The 25,225-nt window shown below is 46.7% G+C and overlaps 1 protein-coding gene across 1 annotated transcript in view; it reads right to left on the bottom strand.

Annotated features, from left to right (window-relative positions):
• Tmc7 (transmembrane channel like 7) overlaps positions 1-22,321 on the bottom strand; it is a 48,197-nt gene extending 25,876 nt beyond the window's left edge. Inside the window, exons 1-3 of the mRNA XM_027410161.2 lie at positions 22,258-22,321; positions 4,788-5,028; positions 2,709-2,857 (exon numbers count right to left, since the gene is read on the bottom strand). Coding sequence (XP_027265962.1) covers positions 2,709-2,857; positions 4,788-5,028; positions 22,258-22,321 — 454 coding nt within the window. The remainder of the gene's footprint in view (positions 1-2,708; positions 2,858-4,787; positions 5,029-22,257) is intronic.
• Positions 22,322-25,225: the final 2,904 nt, after the last annotated feature.

The following is a 25,225-nucleotide window of genomic DNA, read 5'->3' as shown; positions in this document are numbered from 1 at the left end:
GGTAGTTTACAACCACCTGTCACTGGCTCCAGGGTACCTTCCTCCTCGGGCACCTGCACCTACATGCATAAACCCCACACAGATGCACACACATAAAATTAAATGTTTAAATCTTAAAAAAATCCTTATTTTCTAAATGTTGCAAGTATGAAGAAATACACTCCAGGCTGGGGTTGTAGCTCAGAGGTAGAGTATTTACCTAGCATGTGCAAAGCCCTGGATTCCCCAGCAACTCCCTAAAGATGGGGGAAATACAACCATTTTATACGACTGTCAAATCAACAACTAACCTTGTTAAATTCACATATTGAATCTAATAGCTTATCTTTTTTATTTTCTATGCATATATTATCTGGACAAATGATATTTTCTTTCTTCCTTTTCTGATTCTTGTCTCTTTCTGCCTCATCCCTGAAATATACAGTTAGCTAAGACTTCCAGGGTAATACTGAAGAGACAGTGATAACTAACACATTTCCTCACTCTCAATCTCAGGCTTCCAGCATGCCATTGAATGGGACACTTGCTGTAGGTTTCTCATACATTTCAAAAGGCAAAATCTTTCTCTAGTTCACACTTGCTAAGAATGAATACTGGGGCTAATGGTGTTTTCTCTTCACCTCTCAGAATGAACATACTGTTGTCATTCATGCAGTGAACTTAGGGACAAAACTCAAACAGAAGAGCAGCCTCCTAGCAGAGAACTGAGGTGTCTGCTGTTCCTTGGAAGTCAAGAACACATGGCTGACCCTAATGATGGGTCACCACCATGCTCTGTCAAACACTCAGTGATGTCACCAGAGGTAATGGCTTTGATTTTGCACACCTTCTGGTTCTGCCACAGGGACATCCAGTCAGCCAAGAAATCCCAGTAGAACAAATGAATAGAAAGGCAAAGATCCAGTTCCCCAGGGAGAAGAGAGTCTCTAATGCCTGCAACAGTCAGTCAGAAGTCTCCAGGAGTATTCCACCAAACCAGGGAAGCTGGACACAGCATCCCGACTACTGTTCTTGTTACTCTGGTCTTGTACCTGACAACTCAAGGAGGAAGGTATATGGGGGCTCACAGTTTGAGGGAACACAGTCTATCATGGAAGAGAAGGCATAGCAGCAGGAGTGTTGACAGGACTGATCACCTTGTGTCCACAGTCAGAAGCAGAAGAGAGACAGGAAAGGGGACTCACCCCAGTGATCCATTTCCTCCAGTTAGGTCCTACCCTGAGGTAGTGACCAAGTGTTCAAACACAGGAGTCTATGTGGGACATTTCATATTCAAAACATACTTGGCCTCAGAAGCCCGACTGCCTGTGTGCCTCACCCTAGCTGGACTGGGTGCACTTGGGCAAGCACCTTAACTTCGTTGTGGCAGGCTAATGGTGAAGTATCCACATGAAAGGGTTTTGTGAGGCTTGGTGTGGTGACACATGTTTTAATACTAGCAGTAGGAGGCAGAGGCAGGCCAGCCTAGTCTACATAGAAACAAAGGGGTGGGGAGTCTTGTGAGGACTAACAGAGGTAATAATGAGTGAGATGCCAAAGGCAACACTTGGTTCATTGTCAATGCTCAGTAAAGAGTTGCTGGTACTTTGCTTAAGACCATGCTATGCTTCCATTTCAGGAGAAAGAGCGTGAGTGTGTAGCAAAGCTCTAAGAGCCTGGAAGACCGCTTAGAAATATGTTTACAGTCTCCATGTAAAACAGCAATTTACAAAGAAGAATACATTATCAGTGGTATAGTTAAAGATCTATCTTATTTTAATTATGTGTATGTGAAAGGGGGTGGGGACATAAAGATGCCTGTGGAGGCCAGAAGAGGGTGCTGGATTCCCTGAAGCTGTAGTTAGTCTGTTGTGAACTGCCCAGTGTGGGTGCTGGAAACAGAGCAGAGGCCTTTGCAAAAGCAGTTTCTACTCTTAGATGCTGAGCTGTGCTCCAGCACCACCCTCCCCAAAAGACCAGAGGACATCCCACTGTCTGTCTGTTTGGGGACAGGGTTTCAAGGTGTAACCTTGGCTGACCTGAAACTCACAGAGATGCACCTGTCCCTGGCTGGATTAAGGTCCTGGCCACCACGACTGGCAATATACTTTTAGGGTAGGTAATAAGGAAGATGGTCACTTCTCCCAAACATCCTGCCATGCTCCTTACAGACTATATGAAAACATCTATATCAGCAACTGAAGACAATAATCATAAATCATTTTGTTTTATGATAGAAAATACAGAATGGTAAGATGCATCTCCCTGCCCCAGTTCTGCTGGGCCTCTGTAGATGACAAAGGCATTGGCTCTACTAAGGCTAAGTGTGGGTCAAGTTCATACTTGAGATGGTCAGTCTTGACTGTCAGCTTGCCCGGATCTTGGCTCGCTGAGGAGACACCTCTAGGCATGTCTGTCTGGGAACAGAGAGGGTCGAGAGCACCAGCGTTTATCGCTTCTGTGTCCTGACTACAGACGCCACAGGACCAGCTCCTCAAGCTCCTGACCACATGTCCTGCCCTACCATGGCAGACTATATTCTGAAACTGTGACCCAGAATAAATCCTTGCTTCCTTAGTTTGCTTCTGTTGGGAATTTTGTTAGTCATTAACACAACATTCATCCTGAAAGGAAATCCTCAACATCACTTCAGCTAGGTGCAAACCCAACTTGCTTGCAGGGGAGCTTAGACTTGGCCTGCAGAGAAGCCAGTAGCAAAGGAACTCTACCTTCAATGCTGCGGATGTCCTTGCGCCACAGCTCCAGGTGGGTTGTCATCTCACGAGCTTTCTCTAGGAACCTCTTCCAGGACTTGCTGCTATACCGTTTCCACTGGTCCCACTCTGATAAATACTTCATCTGGGTTTCCTGAATGTCCCTGCATCAAAAAATGGCCATGAGCATGACAAAGACAAAGAGGTATCAAGTCTAAGCTCCAAGACTCCCTGGATGGGAGCCCTTGATCACAACTTTGGAATATTAGCCATAAAAAGGAATGAAGTACTAACACGTGCTCCAGTGTGAATGAACCTTGAAAGTGTTATACAAGGTGGAAGAAAAAAGAGCCAGACGTGGAGGTCACATTCCATGCACACATAAACCTAGAGACAGCAGGTCCCTGTCTGCCTGGGCTCAAGGAGGAGGAATCCAGAGTGCTTTTTTAATGGGTACAGAGTTTTCAGCTGCAGTGATAAAGCATTTTTGGAAGTAGCTGGTGGTGATGCATGCACAGCATTGCCAATAGGCTCAGTGCCACTGGACTATAAGCTGTCAATCACAATGGGTACTGTGTACTCAGTACACTGACCCTATGGTGCCATTCCCGACCTCTTGTCCCATCATGTCAACTGACCAAATTCTTCTATTTCACCTCCAGAATACCCCTTCTTTTGATAACACATCCTCTCCAATTAATGTCTGTTTCAGTATGCTACAAGTGGTGGTTTTGTTTATTTTTGAGACAGAGTCTCACAATGTAGCTCTGACTGGCCTGGAACTTGCTATGTTGACCAGGCTTGCCTTGAACCAGAGATTTATCCACCTACCTCTGCCTCCCAAATGCTGGGATTTAAGTTGTGTGCCACCATACTCAGCCTGATTCTACAAGCTCGTTAAAGGTTGAGAATGTATAATATTTGTTGCTGTGGTCCTCTGTCCCAGGGACACAGAGTGCTGATTCCATGACAGTCCTGGCCTGACCTGTTTGCTTTGCTCTCCATTCTGTCCAAAGGACAGTAGCTGGTGTTTAATCCATTCTTAATAAATGCCCACCACTAACTAAAGAACAACATTCAAAAAATACGTACATTTAATATGTACTGCTGTATTCATGAAAGGTGAACTGCTTTCCCATAGCACAGAGTATGCTTAGATACTATAAATGGATACCTATAAATAAGGTATTGATAAATGGATAGATAGGATAGACAAGTAGATAAATGGATATGGTTACAGATAATGATGGATGCATACAAATACAGACACAGAAGGATGGATGATGGATGGATATAGATAAATGGAGAGATGGATACAGATTAGTGGATGAACAGATGATGATGGATAGCCGAGAGAGTAATGATGGGTGGAGAGATGGATGCACACGGCGCACATGCTTGTAACCCTAACTTTTAGGAGGCTGGGACAGGTGAGTTCAAGATTAGCCTAGGTTACACAGAGATATCTTGACACACAAAAAAAGGGGAGAAGAGGCCTGGGGTGATGGCTCAGTGGGTAAAGTGCATGATGTGTAAGCCTGAGGACCTGGTTAGGGTCTCTAGGATCTGCCTGTAACCCAAGAACTAGGGAGATGGAGACAGGTGAGTCTTTGGGACTTGCTGAACAGCTAGAATAGCCAACTGCTGAACTCCAGGTTTAGTGAGAGAGTCTGCCCCCCCCACCAAAAAAAAATTAAGGTGGAATGACAGAGGATGACACCAAACGTCAACTTCTGGCCCCTACATGGGTGCATGTACACATATACATATACATATACATATACATATACATATACATATACATGTACACACACACATATGAGAGAGAGAGAGAGAGAGAGAGAGAGAGAGAGAGAGAGAGAGAGAGAGGGAGGGAGAAAAGTCTGGCTACAACATTCCCCACTGAACTAAACCTGGACTGTTAATTCAAACAGGAGGTGAACAACTTCTTGAAGGTCACATGTCACTGAAGCTTAGGAATGCTCACTACAGAATGAACTCTCAGTTCCTAACACGACAAACATACCACACACACCACATACACCCCTCTCCCAGCCTATAGCATGGCCACTTCCAGGCAGCTATTGAACAAACCTCAGTCTCCGCTTCTCAGAGATGTTCAGCGCGTACTTGCGGATGGATTGGCTGTTGAGGTTTTCTGTGATTCCTCCATCCAGCTGGGAACTGTAAGAGTCCGTTGGCTTTAGCAGGGTACCACTCTGCTTGTCCCGGGAGAGGATGTTTGTCCGCCTGCGTGCCACTGACCGATAGCTTGGCAGCTCTTGAAGGAAGTTCACAGGTGGAGAGAAGCTGCTAGAACCTAGAGACATGTTCTCTGGATGAGAGAAGAAAAGCAAAATTCATTACAGACAGCTTGGGAGCCTTCATTTCTCAGAGACCACGAGCAAGCCTTGGAGACAGTTGCTTGCACAGCCAATGACAAAGTATTTGGATTTCTTTTCTCTTTTACTGTGCTGGGAATTTAATCCAGAACCTTACACATGCTAGGCAAGTGCTCTACCACTGAGCTATCTAATCAGCCCTTTATTTATTTAGAAAAGATTTTGATAAGTTTCCCAGGCTGGCCTCGAATTTAGAATCCTCCTGCCTTGGTTTCCTATATAGTGGGAATTGCAAACCTGTGTCAACACAAATTATCAATCTGTAATTTGTTCTTCTTTGTTTTGTTTGCATGTGTATGAATGCTCTCCTGTGTGTGGGTGCATGTGTGTATACAGGTACACGTGTATGTAAGTGTTAGTGATGACAATGCTGGGTGTCTCCCTCCATCACTTTCTACCTTATATATTGAGACAGGATTTCTCACTTGAACCCGAGCTCACTCATCCAGATAGTATAGTTGGCCAGCTTGCTCCAAGAGATGGGATATCTCTGCCTCTTGAGCACTGGAGTTGTCCACCAGCATTTAAGTGGGTTCTGGGTATCCAAACTCTGGTCCTCACATTTAGGGAGCAAGTGCCTTATCCTCTAAGTCATCTCCCCAGCCCTAGATGTTCAGGATGATGCAAAGGACAGTGAAATCATCTTCACATGGGCACAAGCTATAGATGTGTCTGCATGAAACTTAGGTGGTAAGATACCTAAAGCCATGAGCTAAATGCATAGTCCAATTTTCTGAATGGAGATAGCAATGCGTGTTCTATCTCCAATAAGTGGGGGAGATGATAATGTGTAAGAGCCATGATTGCCTTAGCAATTGCCTCCATGGACATCCCAACTTCTATTCTTCCTGTGTAGTGTGATAGATAAAAGACCCAGAGACTAATATTAGGGTTCAAACTTCAAGATGAAGATCAGAAAAGCAAAGCAGCCAGCCACTAGCTCTTACTCTACCTCAGACTGAAAGACAATCCTGGCTCCACCAAACCTCAGACTGTAACCTCTCCTCAGTGTGGCCAGAGAATCCTGAGACATCAATGTCTTCCTATCCTCAATGTGGCTGGAGAATGAATTGCCTGCTCTGAGACCCTGTTCCTGTTGTATATACCTCCCTAATGCTGGGATTAAGGGCATATGATCTCAGGTGTTCAGATCAAAGGTATGAACTCTGTTACTCTTCATTCTTTTGTAGGCCATGGTGGCCATCTACCTCTTAATCCTGAGTCCTGGGATTAAAGTTGATTTTGCTTTCTGAATGCTCAGGTAAGCTTTAATAAATCATAAGTAATATATCACCACATTCCTGTTGGGTGCTAAATGGCTTAAGTTCAAATCCTGACCAGGCCCCTTTTTTGCTCTGAGTTTGGGATGAGTTAGTTAACTTCTCAGTACTTCAGTTTCCTCATCCCCAATAGTCATTCAACAAATAGGCCTACCATGTGTCCTTTATGGAGCCAGGGAAGTCATAGTAACCAAGGAAAACGTCCTAACTCTTACACATCTTATATTCTGAGGTGGTGAGAGGAGGACCAGACAATAAGCTTGTGATAAACTTAGGCCAAGAAGTCATAAGTACAATGAAAGCAAACCACAAAAGCACAGTGGGGTGATGCTGAAGGGTAAGGGCAGAGGTGATACTGGGGCAAGGTGCTGTTTTTGGTTAAGTTCTTTTTGTTTTGGTCAGTTCTTTCCCTAGATGAAGCTCAGTGAAAAGAGGGCACAGACTTGAGGCTATGTGGGGAAGATCAGATAGTAAGGGCAAACAGCCTGGGGCAGCAGTGCCCATGGCACATCTGTAGAAAGGTGTGCAGAACCCTGACTGCAGAAGAATTAACTGCAGAAGGAGCCCCGAAGTCCGTTTGGTTGGTGGATGGTGGGGTTATCCCAGCCCTCCTATACCCCCTGCCCCTAAGCCCAAGTTGTGACTTGTTTTAGCCAAAGGGCACAAAAGGAAAAGAAAAAACACTCTGCCAGTCCCAAGTCATAAAAGAGCCCAGAAGCCACTTCTGGGCATTTGGGTACCAGACATACAAGAAACCAGCCAGGGCCAGCAAGATGGCTTGGAGGGTAAAGGCACTTGCCACTGACACTGAGATCTAAGTTCGATTTCCAGAACCCGCATGCTGGGGGAGAAGAATCAACACCTGCAAGCTGTCCTCTGACCTATAACATGAACCACAGCACGCAAACACACACATTCATGCACACACATAAATGAACAAATGTAATTTAAAAGAAGCCCAGTCAGTAGAACCCATTGAAAAGAACAAAGCCCCTTGCCTTTGTCCCCAGCCACAGAGAACATCCATATGGGCATTGTATGTTGGGTGTGGAAAAGAGAAAAGTAAGCAGCCCGAATGAGTAGGCTAGAGTCAATGAGATCTTACAAGCTGATATGGCCTGCAGATGACACCTAGAAAGGAGCCACTGAAGACTCGGGACTTTAACAGGTCACCCTGAGCATGCTGCTGGAACCCATACTCTGAGCCTAACTCTCTGGAGACTAAGAGAGTTCTGATTTTGAAACTACCCAAGGCTACGTAGTGAGACCCTAAGGACAAGCCTGGGTACAGTGGGTATGGTCACAGCATTACAGGTGCTCACAAGGGTGCAAGTTGTCAGTGAGGTGGCAGACACACAGTGTCCCCCACCGTAGATGTACTTGGAAGTGTGAGAGGGTTCAGGAAGGACAAGGGACCAGCATTCCAGGTCTCTCTGGAATGTGCAGATTCTCTAACCTCTACCCTCCCCTGACAGGCATGTTCTGACATGAGACAGCAGTTATGTTACTGTAGATGACGCAGAGACATGTGCCTGGGCTCTGCCAACCTCATGAGCAAGCTGTGCCACATTCACCCTGACACACCCTGAGGATGTGAGCCACTCTCAAGTCAGACAGGGTTGCCTCCAGCAATTAGGTTCAACATAGAAGCGAGTAGGGCACGGGTGCTGCCTTGGGGCCACTCCTCCCCCTAGGCAGCAACAAAGAACTGTTATTAACCAAAAACAAAGGTCTTTGAATATGGAGCCTGTTGCATATTCAACAACAGTGGGGTCAGGGACCAGGGCAGGATGGGGACTGCAGCCAGGCTTGGCTTCAGATGCTGCACTGTTACCCACCAGCCAGGCCATCCCAGGAAGACATTAATTCTATTCATCTCAAGAACAGGGCCTCTAACATCACAAGTCACGGACACCTGTCACACTGTGAGCTGCCATGAACACTCACTTTGGGCATGGCTGTTATAAGTACTAGAAGCTAGGCCTAGCATTGTATACATGTAAGGCTGGCAGTCAGGAGGCTGAGGCAGGAGGATTGCTGCAAATGTGAGGGCCAGCCTGGATTACACATGATCTTGATTGGATTTGATCCCCAAAACTCACACTTCTTCAGCCTCTACATCTCCTAAGTGCCCACTCTATGAGTCATCCCCATCCTTCATCTATGCCATTTAATGTACATTGTCTCTATCCTCTCTCAAGGACCACCACCTCTCCACCACCTCTGAATCCTCAGGGTCTCTGCACAGGGCTTGGCACATAGCAGTGCCCGATAGATACTTGATGAATGAATGAATGAATGAATGAATGAATGAGGAATGGGTGACTCTGCTGCCGAGGACACAGTATTCAATTACCGACCTAGCTTTTGACCAAAGTTAGTGGTTAACATACCAGAAAGCAGGGTGCAAAAATCAAGGGGGAAAAAAAGAAGCATTTTCTTTATCATTCTTTTCTATATGGATAATACATTTTTACAATTGAAAATAAATTTTTTTCAGAGTATTTATGTATCCCAAGCTAACCTGGAACTCTGTAGCCCAGGTCGGTTTCAAACTCAAAGATCCTTTAGCCTCAGCCTATCCAGGCCTCAGGTTACAGGTGTGAGACATCATTCCCAGCTCTGCATTGAAACCTTTGAAAGGAGTGGGGGGAAGCTGGCAGGAAACACTGACTCCACTGACTCTACTTGATGTCCTTGTTTCAGGTTCTTTCTTTCCATAGTCTTGTTTATGGAAATGCACTTTGGTCTGTTAGGAACACAAGTCATTGTTCTTAAACAATCTGTGATTAACACAATCAGGGAGACACTGATTACAGAGTCTGGTTACACTGGTTCCTGAACGCTTGTCCATTCCCTATGGTTTGACGTCACTGTAATTCTGGAAGCTAACTGGAGGTAAAAAAAAAAAAAAAAAAAAGCCTGAAAAAACACATACTAACAGATTCCAACAGCTTTTACCTATAAGTTTCTAGAATTCAGAGATTTAAAAAGCTACCACTTCTTAAGAAACTTAAAAGAGACTTTAAAGAAACCATCAAACACTTTAAAAATATCCAAAGGAGCCATGGAGATGTCTCAGCACGTACAGCACTTGCCACTGGGTCTGGTGAACTCAGTTCATCCCTAGGACCTACTTGGTAGAAGGAGAGAAGCAATGTGACGTGACACATGGGCACATAGGCCACGCACAAATTCAGTAATTAAAGAAAAACAAAACTTCCTAAGCTCTGCCACTCCCACAAAGATCACCATCCTCCCACCCATGCACCCACCCACTCCCTCGTCTACTCAGCCACTTGAGCACATTTGATGAGAAACTACCACAGGCCAAACAGCTCTTTAAGACTAAGATACACCTGAATACAACATACCATACCCCTGTCTTTTACATATGTCAGGTGGTGGTAATATGAGAAAAGTTGGGGGTGGGGACGTCTTAGGGGATGGGGTATAATTTCAAACACTGTGATCAAGGACAGCACTCCCAGGAAGCTGACATTTGAGGAAGGCTGGGAAAATGGGGAGACACAGCTATGCAGGCATCCTGGGAAAGGCTATCAAAGAAGAAAACAGCAAGTGCAAAGGCAGTTGCAGGTGGAGCTAAGATGACTTGAAAAACAGTATGGTTAGTCAACAGGGAGGTCATGGGGGTGGGGAAAATGTCAGGTCACCTGGGGACATGAGTACTGTGGAAGACATTAGCTTTTGTTTGGAAAAGTGAGAGCCATGAAGGATTTGTGGGAGAGCAATGCTGCTCTGACTGGAGTTTAGCAGAGATCACTGTGACTACCACTGTCTCTACATGGTAGCATGGCTGTGGTGCAAGCTCAGCACACACCCCACAAGGAAGGTGTATGTACTGGTCATTTTTGCCAACTTGACATAAACCTACATATATACAAGAAGAGGGAATCTTTTTACTTTTTAGACTTATGTGTATGAGTGTTTTGTTTGCCTGTGTCTATACACCATGTGGATCCCTGGTGCTCTCAGAGATCACAAGAGGGAATCTTAATTGAGAAGATATCTCCACCAGATCAGTCTGTAGACAAATCTGTGGGACACTTTCTTGATTAATGATGTAGGAGGGCCCAGCTCATTGTGGGTGGGGCCACCCCTGGTAAATGATCCTGGTCTTGGGGTGTATAAATAGGCAGACTGAGCAACCCACAAAAGCAAGCCAGTAAGTAGAGCTCCCATGGCCTCTGTTTCAGTTTCTGCCTTCAGGTTCCTGCCTTGAGTTTCTACCTTGGCTTTTCCCAGTGATGGAGTGTTATCTGGAAGTGTAAGCTGAAATAAACCCTTTCTTCCTCAAGCTGTTTTTGTCCATGGTCCCCAGCAATAGAAACCTAAGATAGAAGGAAAAGTTCTGTACCTGGGATCATTAAGCAACTGAGGTGTGACTGAGAAAATTAAGTTTTCATTTGGTCACATGTCCAAATATGGCTGGTGCTATAGGGGATATTGTGGAATAGTCTGGCTCCCTGGGGCACAGAGTCTAGGGAAGATGGGAAAAGTGTCATCTGCCCAGGAGACACCTGGACAGCAGGCTAGGAGGACCAGCCTGAGTCACATTAGCTAGTCACATCAGAGCCAGGTCAGGGGTCTGGCTGGACCCATTTTACAACCAGATGAGCAAACAGCCCTCAGGAGCAGGTGACTAACTTGCTAACCAGAGCTACCACTGGGTAAAGTTCCTGGATCATATAGTTGTCTAGCCAGATTAGAGTCAGGTATGTTGGCTATGGGCCAGTTCCTGTGAGTCAGTGTGCCTGATGATTTGGCAAGGCCTGTAGGACAGAGCCTTGCCTCCCTGGCCACCTGCCTGGTGCTGCAGCCCAACTCCCCCTCCTCCCTGTTGTAGGCTAGCATGTGTCTTGACTATCCTGTGCCTCTGTCGGCTCTCATATGTAAAGTGTTTAGACAAGAGCCAAACAGAAAACCACGTGCCCTAAGTCTCTGCTTCCCACATAGCAGAAAAGATTCCTAAGTGAAAGTCACAGCTGTCTTCTAACAAAAACCCATTCAAAAAATAGATGGCAGCTGATGTGGTGAGACACATGGAAGCTGAGACTTACTATTCATTGATAAAGCTTAGTGTGTGAGATAATTCTGACTATGCATGGGAGATGTCTTCTTTGTAGGGGCGAGGCTAGTCCTTATTGATGGGGACTATTGATGGGGGACATCCTTCTGTGTATATGTTTGTCTTATTTGTTGATGAATAAAGCATTGTTGGCCAATAAGAAAGCAAGACAAGTGAGACTAAGAGTTGAGGAAGATTCTGGGAAATGTAGTAGAGGAAGAGTCACAATGTGAGCCTGGGAAGACAGAATGCTTGCTACCAGCATCCTCAATAAGATAAGTTTATAAAATATATAGATTAATGATTATAGTTGATACTTAAGACAGAGCTAGCAACTGAGAAATCCTAGTCATTGGCCAGCAGCATTGTACCTAATATTAATCTCTGTGTGTTATTTTGGGCAACTATGTGGGGATGGGGTCTCGGGCAGTGAAAAGACTTATCGATACAAACTATCTTCTCTCTACCAAGACAGCTTCAAAAAGGTCCAAAGCAAAGGCTGAGGCAGGAGGGTTGAGAGTCCAAAGCCTGTCTGGGTGAGGCCCTTTCTCAAGATAAATATAAACAAATGGGGCTAGGAAGATGGCTCTGTTGGTAACTGAGTTCAATCCCAGGACCCCCACGAAAAAGCTGAGTATAGTAGTATGTGATTATAATCCTAGCACCAGGAAGGTAGAGGCAGGCGGATCCCTGGAGGCAGCCAAGACTACTTGCTTTGCTACTTGGTGAGTTCCAGGCCAGTGAGAGACCCTGTGTGAAAAAAAAAAAAAAAGGAAAAAGAAAAAGAAAAAGAAAAAGAAAAAGAAAAAGAAAAAGAAAAGAATGTACCTGAGAAACATTACCTGAGGTTATCTTCTGACCTACACACACATGTGCACCTGCATGCATGTATTCATGAATATGTGCACACACAAATAATAAATAATATATGTAAATTCCAGTGTTCCTAGAAGCAATGACAGCAGCCTCCTGGGAACATAAGCACACACCACAATTAAGGAAAACGTTTACACTGGATCTCCAGTGAGTCTCACAGTGGCTGGATCCCACAGGGTCTTCTCATGCACTATCGTCTTCTACAAGCTAAGAACTCTGACCAAGAGTGAGCCAAAGCTTACTGTGAGGGGAAACCCTTGGTAGGACATGTTCACACATACATCCGCCATGGCAGTCTCCTGGCACCTAATAGGTTTTCAACAATGTCCCTCAGATGGACACATGGATATGTGACCTTGGGAATTTCTCTGCTCCTAGGTGGCCATAGTGTACTGGTCTGGTTTTCATCACTAATTCATCACAAAATCACCCAAAGCAACCAGTGCTTCATAAGCAGGTTGATTTCACACAGTTCTGGCAGTTCATGGTGCCTGACAGGCTCAGCTCTGGTGAGGGCCCCAAGACTGCTCCTGGAGGCAAGCAGTGTACAAGCCCTGCCTAGCAGAAGTCACTGGAAGTCAGGGAGGAGCCTAGAGACCCATAGTCTCTTTGGTGGACACCCTTCCCTTTCCTCTCTCCCCCGCTCGGTTTTTCAATCCAGGATCTCATGAAACCCCAGCTGGTCTCAAACTCTTATGTAGCAGAGGTTGGCCTTGAACTCCAATCCTCCAGGTTCCATCTCTCAACTGCTAGGATTACAGGTGCAGGCCACCACATATAGCTTCATCACTTTGCAATACCAGCAGTCTGGGGACCAAGCCCCCAACACACAGATCCTTGAGGATAAGCCACATCCAAGCCACTACAGGTGACTTGTCAATTAATTTCTCTGTGCCTCAGTTTCCACAGAGGTAAAACAAATAATGCTGTCCTGGTTTACTTTCTGTTGCTGTGATAAACACCATGACCAAGTACTACTTGAGTAGGAAAGGATTGGTTTGGCTTACATTCCCAGGTAACATGCCCATCATGGAGGGAAGTCAAGGCAGGATCCAGGAGACAGAAACCAGGAACAGAAACCTTGGAGGAACACTGCTTACTGACTTCCTCTCTGGCTCATGTTCACACCACTTTTTCACATAGCCCTTTTGGGTCTTACCCAGCCCAGATGCACCAGCCCCAGGATGACATCACAGGCCCTCTCACATCAATCACCAGTTCAGACAATCTCTCACAGACATGGCCACCTGACCATCTGACAAGCACAGTACCTCAGCTGAGATTTCTTCTTCCCAGGTGATTCAGATTGTATCAAGTTGACAATGAAAACTAACCAGGACAAACTCTTACTTCACTGAGTTCCTGAATATGTTACACACTCCATAGGAAAATGCAGACCAAGGCCTGGGGAGTCCACATGAACAGGCTCTGGCCTGCCTGACCCAGGCCACCCCTACTCCTCTAAGCTCTACCAGAGGCCTCTTCACACACACACCATGGCTGTCCACTGCAACTGATGCCCAGTGTAGTGGAATCTTGATATTGACCAAGAGAAGACTCAAAACTAGTCAAGAATGAGGCAAAGTTAGGGGGTTTACTGATTACACAGGAAGGAAGACTGAAAAAGAACCCACCGCAGGTAAGAGAAGCTTGCCTCCAGCTGCCACGGCAGTCACCGAGGATACAATCCACAGGCTTGCAAGCTATTCCAGATCTAAGTTTAGATGTTAGAGGAAGCCTATGCTGGCCTGGAGACTTATCACAGAGCTGTATCCCCAGAGAAACACAGCTTGCCATTGGGGAAGGGAACGCTGGCATAGGTAAAATACAACTAAAGGGCCCTTGCTCTTCCTTGGGTCACAGGATGCTGGACTTAAGGCCCCATTTAGTAACCAGAGTTCTTTATATAGAATTTATTTTTACTTTATGTGCATTGGTGCTTTTCCTGCATGTATGTCTGTGTGAGAATGTCGGATCACCTGTAACTGGAGTTACAGACAGTTCCAAGTTGCCATGTGGGTGCTGGGAACTGAACCCAGGTCCCCTGGAAGGACAGTCAGTGCTCCTGACCATTGAGCCATCTCTCCAGTTCCCAAATATTCAGAGTTCTAACAACCTTATATGTGGTGCTTCCCAGAAAGGATAGGGTAGTGCTGTAGACCTGGGTATCAGCCACTGAGAGACAGCAATCAGAACCAGGAGTGGGGAGGCCCTTCCTTCCTTTCCTTCACTCTCCCTCTTCCCTCTTTGAGACAGAACCCAGAACCCCACTATGCAGCCAAGGATGGCCTCCATGCCTTAGTACTCTACTGTTGTGGAATATTAATTGAAGATGTGTTGCATTTATTTATGCTGTGGAGTATTTGTTTAATGATGCAAAGATGTGTTGCATTCTTTTATGTTGTATTTGTTTAACTTTGTGAAGCTGTGTTACTTTGCCTGTCTAAAATACCTGATTGGTCTAATAAAGAGCTGAACAGCCAATAGCAAGGCAGGAGAGAGATAGGCAGGGCTGGAATGCAGAACAGGAGGAGAGGGAAGAGGAGGAAGCAATAAAAGGGGAAGGAAGGGAGGACCAGGGAGCAGCCACCCAACCAGCAATGGAGTAAGAAGTAAAGCAAGATATATAGAAGCCAGGCGTTGGTGGCGCACACCTTTAATCACAGCACTCGGGAGGCAGAGGCAGGCAGATCTCTGTGAGTTCAAGGCCAGCCTGGTCTCCAGAGCGAGTGCCAGGATAGGCTCCAAAGCTACACAGAGAAACCCTGTCTCGAAAAACCAAAAAAAAGAAAAAAGAAAAACAAGAAAAAGAAAGGCATATAGAATAGAGAAAGGTAAAGGCCCAGAGGCAAAAGGTAGATGGGATTATTTAAGAAAAGCTGGCTAGAGGTTACAATCTACAGACTCAGAGAAGCTAGATAAAAAGGAGGCCCCTAATAGGGACACACGTGGAGGGCCTCAGGAAGGGGAAATAGTTAAGATTTCCTGGGTAAACTGGGAGGGGGTAGAGGGAAGGGATTGGGGATGGGAACATGAGGGGTCAAGATGGCCAAAGTTGGGGGAGGGACAGAGAGGGAGAGCAATGAAAGCTATCATGATCGAGGGAGCCATTATGGGATTAGGGAGAAACCTGGTGCTAGGGAAACTCCTAGGTATCCACAAGGAGGATCCCAGCTAAGACTCTTAGCAAAATGGAGGGGATGCCTAAACTGGGGATGTCTTCCCCAGAAATCAGAGTAATGACCACCCTAACTCCCATCATAGAATCTAGATCTAGTAACTGATGGAAGCAGGTGCAGTGACCCACAGCCGAGCACTGGGCTGAGCTTGTGGAGTTCAGTTGGAGAGAGGAGAGATCCTATGAGCAAGGGGGCAGGAGTCAAGATCTGCTGGAGAAAACCACAGAGATAGCCAACCTAAGCTAGTGGTAGCTCACAGACTCTGGACTGACACCTGGGGAACTTGCATGGGACTGAACTAGGCCCTCTGAATGTGATAGTTATGTGAGCTGACCTGTTGGGGGGCAGGGCTAGCAGTGCAACCAGGACTTATCCAGGGTGCGTGACATAGCTTTTTGGAGTCCATTACCTATGGTGGGATACCTTGCCCAGCCTGATTCAGAGGGAAGAGGCTTGGTCCTGCCTCAACTGGGTATCCCAGACTTTGGTGACTCCCCAAGGGAGGCCTTATCCCCTCTGGGGGCTGGGATGGAGGGAGGTGAGGAGGCAGGAGAAGGGGAGAGAGGGAAACTGGGGTTGGAATGTAAAATGAAAAAAAAAATTTAAATAAAAGAAAGAAAAGCTGGCTAGAAACAAGCCAAGTTAAGTAAGAGTAAGTAAAAACAAGACTCTGTGTATTATTTTGGAGTTGGGTGACAGGCCCCCAAAGATTAAAAAAGAAAAAACTACACTCCCCCATTCCTCTGTCTCCTGCTAACTAGTCATGGGTACCTTGCTTGGCTCCTCTCCTATGCTGTTTAAGTTTGGTTTCTAATATTACATTTACCTGTTGTGTAATTGTGTACATTACCTGGGTGAGCCAGGGTGCATGCATGTAGAGGTGAGAAGACCACTGAGGGGCACCGCAGACAACTTTTAGGAGTCTTCTCTTTCCACCATGTGGACCCGGAGACCAAACCCAGGTCACCAGGCTTGGCTGAAGCATCTTTGTTCACTGAGCTCACCAGCCCTGGTTTGCCTTTTGAGACAAGGTTTCACGTAGCCTAGGCTAGCATCAAACTGGCTGTGTATCTGAGAATGGCATGAACTCCTGATCCTGCCTACACCTCCTGTGCCTACCCCTCTCTATTTCTTAACTAGCCCCTCCTACCCTCTGCCCTTCAGGTCCCCTCTCCCTGAAGGCTCCTCCCACTTCAGTTGCCAACAAAGGCCCCCAAACACTCTTTATATCCTCCTGCCTCAGCTCACAGTCACTTCACATCTGGGCTGGTACTGCATACCACCCTCCCACTCACCCAGCCTTTGTCTTTCCCAGCAGTTAGGCTCCCTTGGATTTTCTTCCCATCCTTCCCTCCACTGCATACTCCCTTGACCTGGAGCTCTGTGGGCCGTCTCTTGCAGGCTGGCTTTCCAGGGGTCAGCCCAAGGGCCTGACTAGAGCTGACCCGTCTCCCTCCTCCTACTTCTGGGAGGGAACCCCAAATGCACAGCCCAGTTTGACTGGGTGGTCTCAGACCCAAACAATCCTCCTTGGGAGAGCAGCCAGCTTGCAACAAAGTCACAACCCTGCAAAGACATTTCCCTCTTTTATCCCTCCAATGTTTTCACTTCCTGAAAGAAACAAAGGAAGCCACCTCTAATCTGGGTTGCTGTTGCTGGGCAGAGGTGGGCTCCTCCAGACAGAGGGGCCAAAATAGCTCAAGAGAACAAGTCCCGAAGAGATCCCTGACTGAAGCCCTGTCTGAAAAAGGCTCACGGAATCCCCAGCCTTGTCCACAACATTCCACCTTCCTCAGAAACCTAGAAGAGCTGTGGGTCACTCACCGGATGAATGGGCTCAGCAGATAAGCAAAGACAAACACCACAGGCTAATGGCTATTTGTCTTCATGTTTATTGTGGTATAGTAGACTTGACTCAAGTAGAAGAGAAGAAGTCTATGCAAATGTCTGATGGTATATCCGCAGAAGCCCAGGCATAATGGGCCTGTCACAAACCTCATGCTGTTAATGTTACAAAGACCAAGCAAAAATAGTGGTGCTGTCAGGGCTCTGGGACAATATCCTAAATTACCATGCCTCAGAATCTCATGTCCCAGCTACTAGGCAAGGCACACACACAGAACTTCTCTTGCCCAAGACTAGTCATGAAAACTGAAATCCTTTGTCCTCAAGACAGAAGAAAGTTAATGTTAATCTCCCCAGCTGGTTTAGGTGGCTGGAAGGGCTTCTCGGCCTGTGTTTGACGGGTGCTGACAGGAATCTCAACAAGGAAACTCCTGGTGATCCCTGAGAAGCTGGGTGCCCTGCCTGGCCTATGAGCATAGCTCACACACAGCCCTGATGTGCCTCTCCATTCTCTAGAGGTGACACCATGTGGCTTTACCACCTAAGCAGCAAAATGGAGAGGTCACCCTCCATTGGGTCTTCAAGTCTATAAAAACACTTTGATGTGGATAGGCATAGTACACACCTTAACTGCCAGCATTGAGTGACAGGCAGGACGATGGTAGGTTCAAGGCTAAACTTGGCTACACTCTAAGACCCCGTCTGGAATATGGTGGCGGGGGGGGGGGGAGAAGGGAGAGGACAAGGTTTTCCAACAAGAAAGCCATAGACATGTGGGCTGAGCAACCCTCTTCACAGGGACCCAAGAACTGAGTCAGCCTGGATGTCCATCAGGGGATGTGTACATAAACAAAATGGGACCCAACAGACAATGGAATATTAGTCACCCATGAAAAGGGACGAAGCACTATTTCATGTGACCATGGATGACTTCTAATGATGTGCCAAAAGGAAGCCACTAAGCACTCATATTAGTGTCTAGATTGGGACTGATGGATGGGGTGGAGTCTCTCTGAGGATAATGGAAGTTTGCTGGAGCCAGTCAGCCCCAGTCAGACCATTCTCCTGAGGCAAGAGAAACTTTTTAAAGTAGTAAAATCAATGCTATAAAGGATTTACTAATTAACTTGCTTAGAAAATATAAATTATACAAAGTGGAATTTATCTAAAGGAGCACTGCCTCCACTATGACTGGAGATAAGTAGTACACTAACCAGGCTTGCTAAAAACTTCAGGAAGAAAAAAATTTATGCCATAACTAAGTTTAGGGTTGTGGCAAAGAACATGCCCCTAAGGGCAGCTCAAGGGGCAGAGCAGGTTTACAATCATCATTAAGTCCTGGTCTGCAGTTAAGTCCCCTGAGCTTTTACCAGGAGATGCATGGTTCTGTCAGGTGGGCAAGATGGACCTGGGTAACAAACATTTGAACAGAACAACACTGGTTGTTAAGAATAATCCTGGCAATATCGCAGCTATGTAACTCTGCCATCTGCCCTAATGGCCCAACTTCAGTCTCCTGTCTCTGTTTAAATTGTTCTAAATGTGATCTGGGGCTGAACAGAAAGGGCTTTAAGGATGACAGTGTGTGTGGAATGCATGAGACTAAAGTGTGTAGGTTAATAAAACCTCCAGGTCAGCTCCTTTTTGGGCATCAACTAGGGTAGGGTATGAGCTATCATTAAAGAGCTTTCTCCTTATTCTTCCTGAATAGCAGAGTGGGTGTTCACTGGGGAAGGGGGGCATGCAGAGTGGGTTCACACTGGGGAAGGGGGCATGCAGAGTGGGTTCACACTGGGGAAGGGGGCATGCAGAGTGGGTTCACACTGGGGATGGGGGTGTGCAGAGTGGGTGTTCACTGGGGAAGGGGGCATGCAGAGTGGGTTCACACAGGGATAGGGGTGTGTAGGGTGGGTTCTTACTGGGGGTCAGGGAGCATGCTTCTGCATCACTCCATGCTGATGAACAACAGCTGAACATGTGTGATCACACCCCCATGAAGGAAAGAGAAGAGGAGGAATGGAGGGACGAAAGAGAGAGGGAATGGGGAGAGAGGAAATGTTAGGAATAAATGATCACACAGAAGAGTTCGTAGACAAAGTAGCTCGGCAAGATAATCCTTTTTGTAAAAAGGATGCACCAAAACCCAGACTGGGAGAGCAAGCACATGGGACAGGAAGCTCAACTTCATTTTCATTCTGACACAGGTGGTGACTGTGTCCCCCACTGTCCCGTTGTCTGGGGTTGGACCAATCTTTCAGGATTGCTTAGTTTTAAAGGGATCCATGCAAAGGAAATGAAGGAAAGTAGAGGCCACTTAAATTCTGATAACACAGCTGGGCATGGTGACCTATTCCTTTCATCCTAGCATCTGCAAGGCGAGAGTGGCAGATCTCAGAGTTTGGGGTCAGCCTGGTCTACACAGTGAGTCCCAGGCAGGCCTGATCTGCATAACAAACTATTTGAAACAAAACAAAAATGCATTAAGCCAAGGATAGGAAGAATCAATCCCTCCCCATCAGGGGAAGCCAGAGGACCTCAAGAGCATATGGTGGGGACAGAGTCCAGCCTGGGAGAGGCAGTCTAGGAGGGCTTCTGGGAGGAAGTGACCCTGAAGGAAGAGAAGAGATATATGCACCTTGTAAGGAAGGTCATGGTCCCCAAGGTAGAGGGACAGGAGCTAGAGAAGAATAGTACCATCAAGTGGGCATGGGAGGAATGTGAGTGAAGGGTAGAAAGTAGAAGAAGAGAGAAGAGTAGAGAAGGTCATCCATACAAATACTATTATCAGCGTATGTCAGGCACTGGTGAGCCACTGAGGCCACCTCCAGTGGCACAAGGAGGCACAGCCATAAATAACAACAGTTAACATTTTGTAGCATTGCCACTGGCCCCAGGACAGCCCTATAGATCCATGTTCCCAGCATCCAGGTATTCACATTCAAACCCAGCACCCTGCACTCTGGGCAAGGAGACCTCCGTGACCAAGGACTTGCTGCAGAAACGTGGTATGGACTTCGAATGGACACAGGACACTACAGCTTCTGGCCTGCTCTTCTGGAGTCATCTGCTCACGGAAGGACACGGGCCATGTTGTGGGGAAGTGCAAATTGCCCCGAGGAGGCCCAGACAGAGAGGAAGAAAAGCCTCTGCCAGCAAAGTTGGGTCACCCCACATGACCAGGACATAGCCCCAGGAAAAGGTGCAGGCAACTGCAAAAGCAGACGCCCCTTGACTACAACCTTTCTATAAGAACTCAGGGGGCAGAGACCTCCAGAGGGTTCACTCCTGACTGTACACACTGTGGCCTAGCACAGGACCGCTGCTCATATACAACATACCATGCCACTGTGGGGTCCTTTTCCAAAGAGGCCCCACTTTATACTACTTTATTAGGAGATCAGAAAACAGCATTTTCCTGGGGCTGGCAGTATGGACCTGTATCCCAGAATGCCAAGGCAGGTGGGGATCATAAGTTGAAGGCCAGCTTGGGCAGCATAGCAAGACAATGTCTCAAAATTTAAAAATAAACAAAAACAGAGGTATTGGTACACACCTGTACTTCCAGCGCCAGGAGGCAGAGGTGTAAGTCCAACCCCAGCCTGGATTACATAAGATTGTGTCAAACAAAACAAAACTCAAAATGTAAAAGAAGGCTGGGGAGTGTAGTTCAAAGGGAGAGCTCTTGTCTCTAATGTGTAAGCCCCTGGATCAATCCTCAGTGTTACAAATCAAGCAAAAACTTGTAGGTATCCAAGAGGGTGGGAAGATGGTGGGAAGAAGGGGCCCAAGAGTTGCTTAGTGGCCTTACAACACTCAGCAAAGATATGAGATGAGGTGACTGGCAACAGTGTAACAGGGTGTGCTGAACTAAGAGGATGATCAGTGGGAGCCAACTAGAATGACAGTTGGCTTTCACCATGCTGGGATGGAATCCTGGAACTTCATGATAGGCCAGAAAACTCTACCAGGGGACCCACCCCTCACTGGGGGATTCTAGGCCAGTCACACTGTAGCCTCTGACTGCTATGGGGCTGAAACGAAGCTGACATCAGCAATGCTAGGACTTAGCGAGAAAAGAACTATCATAGAGCCTAGCCTGATTTTTTTTTTCCTGTTTCCAGATCATTTTCCAGGATTGGGGTCTTTCTTCTTTCTTCTTGATGTTGAAAACAATCCGAAGCAAAGGGCCCAATGCCTGCTTCTACATCCTTGCAGCATGCTAAGTTTTGCCTTTGTAGATACAATCTCACACTGAAACTCAGTCTACAGATAACATTGTGAGGTCTGGCTCAGAGCAGAAACAAAATAAATACAAACTACAAGGAAGCCTGCTTGAGGGGCTTGGCAGCTCTATTGTATCTACTGGGCGGTGTCTTTTACACATTTCTGTAAAATCTTATAGGACGCTGTATAACTGACTGTATGTTGAACACAACTAAAAAGAAAATCTCCCTGCTACCATTGACTCTTGTCTCACTATGACCAGGGCTGTGTGGGGCATTTATTAATACTTCACTGTTTCTTGGCCAATCCAAGGCTCAGAGAAGGCAAGTCACTGGCAAAGTTCACACCGCAATGAAGACCAGAGACAGAATGGCTTCCAAACCGATCTAAAGGTAATATCCAGGGGCAAGCGGCGCGAGGCCAGCCTGTAGGGCAGGCAGGTTGTCACAATCTCTTTAAAGAACAGATACCACGGCGATCTGGAGGCTGCCCTGGGTCCAAGGGTCGTCCTGTGGAAAGGGAGTACTGCCTCCCCCAGCTCGGTAGACAGGGCGAGGAGCCTCCTTGCCAGGCAGGTCCGCTGCCCACCACTTTCCCCGCAGCGATCCCCTGCGGAGGACCAGGGCGGTCACCCCGCCTTCCCGCACGCCCGGTCCCGCCGCGTCCTACCTGGGTGTACGGCCCGCTGCCTGCTGGACCCGCGGCCCGGGTCCCCCGAGCTGCCCTCGCTCATCTCGGCTCCGCGAGGACCCTCCAGCCGCCTGGGCCAGCCGCCCCGCCTCGTCGGGTTCCGGATGACGTCACAGAGGCGGGCGGGGCCGTTCCCACGGGCACGGGGTGGGGACCAGCTACCTCCTGGCGCCTCTGCCTCTTCTTAGTCTTCTTTCTTCTCTCCTCCTCCTTACCCCCTCCCCTCTCCGTCCTCTTCCCTCCCTCGGTCTCTTCTGGTACTCTGAGACCTAGGCTTGAACTCCTAATTGCCTGCCACCACCTCCGAAGTGCTTGAATTACAAGCCCCACTGTTGTAAACTGTCATTATTTGGTAGCAAGGAAAGTGTGGAACGTTGCCATTTGGGTTCGTGTGTGTGTGTGTGTGTGTGTGTGTGTGTGTGTGTGTGTGTGTGTGTGTGTGTGTGTGTGTACATGCATAACTAAGACAGTCACATACCTTGCACCAATTATCAATCTGTGTGTAGCTAGCTCTCTAGAGGATGCTGTTAACTTACTTCCATGGTTACTGGGGCGTGGGGACGGGTGGGGGAGGATTTGCTACATATGCTTGTCTTAGAAATGTTCTCATTTCACGACACCGCATACCTATATTCATATGCAGCTAAAACATAAAATTAAAAGTAATGAGAGGGGCCAGTGAGGTGATTCAGCAGGTACAGCCACTTGCTGCCAAGCCTGACTGCCTGAATTCTAGCCTCAGAATCCACATGGTGGAAGATCGATCCCCCTGCATGCATACAGACACAAAATAAATAACAAATAAATGAAATGTGAACAATTGTCTTGAGAGAAGAAGGTTCATTGGTTAAAAGCACTTCCTGATCTTCCAGAGGGTAGAGGACACCCTCTTCTGACCTACACAGGTGCCTGCAAGCACATGTCATATGTTCGCACAAAGGCAAAAAAATAGCTCTTTAAAAAAGAGTTTGGGATACATAGGCAGATATCTGTGCATTTGAGCCAGCCTGGTCTACATAGCAAGTTCCAGGCCAGCCAGGGCTATATAATGATACCCAGTCTCGGAGGAGGAGAAGGGAGAGGAAAGAAATGGAACTTGATGGGAACTTGAGGCTGAGGCAGAAAGCTTGCTCAAGGCCAGCTGGGCCAAAGGAAAGAAAAAGAGTGGGGGGGAGGGGTTGGAGGTGGGAGGAGGAGGGCAGGTGGCAACAACGCAGAGCAAGAAGTTCTATTTTGAGAATTACTAAAGGGCTCATACCCTGCTGGCATTGGAGATCTTTAGCAGCAGCAGCAGTGAAGGCAGTCAGGCAGGGTCACTATGGCTGTTTGAAGGTCACCCAGTTTCCCTCCCTGTGCCCTTTGCAGTCCTGGTACACCTCCCTATTTTCTTATACTGTGCCTTCTTCCTCCCTTGTCACTAAGTGTCTTTTGACCTCTGGATGTTTACACAGTTTCTGTCCTTGTAGTTTCTCTGTCCTAGTGGATGATTAGTACAGGATATTAACATTGCTTTTAAAAAAAATTGCCAGGCATGGTGACTCAGGCTTGAAACCTCAGAATTCTAGAGAGCAAAAACAGAGACAGAACTATTTGGAGTTCGAGTCCAGCATGGACTACATAGCAAGACCCTGTCTTAAAACAAAAAATAAGAAAAAGGAACTATAATATTAAAGAATATGATGCAGCTGCTCAGAGTGCTCAGGATTGCACCAGCTCATCCGTGTATAAATTACAGTCTCATCACCAGGACCTGAGCCACTCCTCCTCAAACGGAAATCTGTCTCCTACTGTTTTTCTTCTTTTTTTCCAACTTTCTTTCACTTTTCATTATTTCCAGTTAATTATAATTTTTAATTTATGAATATGGATGTTTTTTCTGCATGTATGCCTGTATGTAGTGTGTGTGCCTGATACCCTGGAAATGGAATTGCAGACAGATGTGAGCTTCCATGTGGGTGCTGGGAATTGAACCCAGGTCCTCTGGAAGAGAAGCCAGTGCTCTTAACTGCTCAGCCATCTCTCCAGCCTCTGGAGAATTTGTTGTTATTTATTTATTTATTTATTTATTGGTCCTGAACTCATTATGCAGCCAAGGATGACCTTAAACTCTTGCCTCTGCCTCCCAAGTGCTGGGATTGCAAATGTGTCCCACCAGGTCCAGCTTCATTGTCAGCTCTTCCAGAAAACAGCATCTGTAATAAAGAAATACAAATTACTGAGCTGGGTGTGGTTGTTTAAAGCCAGCTTTCGTAGTGGGACCCTTCGTCAAAAAGCTGGGAGGGAGGGAAGAAAGGAAGGAAGGATACCGAAATGGAAATAGGAGTTAGTCATTATCATCATCATCACTTGTGTGTGTACAGTGTGTTTGTGTGTGTGTAGGTGCATATGCACAGGTATGTGGAGGTCAGAGGTCACTTTCAGGTTTCACACCTCAGGAGCTTTCTACCTTGTATTAGTTATATTTTTATCACTGTGACAAAATACCACAACTAAAGCAACTTATGTAAGCAAGAATTTGTTTTGGGTTTATGCTTTCAGAGGGTTAGAGTCCATGATGGCAGGGTGCAGGTAGCAGGCAGTGGGCAGCTGGAGCAGCTAAGAGCACACATCTGGATCTGCATGCAGGAGGCAGAGAGGGCTTATTCCAAATGGAATAAGTCTTTTGAAACCATAAACCCTGCCCCCAGTAACACACTCCTAATACTTCCTAAATAGTCCACCAACTGGGGACCAAGTATTTAGGCATAGGAGTCCACAGGAGCCTTTCTCATTGAAACCTCCACACTGAGGTAAAGTCAAGGTCATGCTTACTGGCTCAGCCATTTCAAAGTTTGGGGATACTTGGGATGCCTAATGCATATGTTCAGGACCTACTGTGTGTCCTTTTCCTCAGACTTTTTCTCCTCCAGTGCATCCCAAGCTCTCAAAACTCTTTATATGGACCGGG

This window comes from Cricetulus griseus, chromosome 3, assembly GCF_003668045.3.
Source record: "Cricetulus griseus strain 17A/GY chromosome 3, alternate assembly CriGri-PICRH-1.0, whole genome shotgun sequence".
Classification (NCBI taxonomy): domain Eukaryota; kingdom Metazoa; phylum Chordata; class Mammalia; order Rodentia; family Cricetidae; genus Cricetulus; species Cricetulus griseus.
Note: the sequence above shows the minus strand (reverse complement) of the source record. Positions and strands in the feature narration are given on the sequence as shown.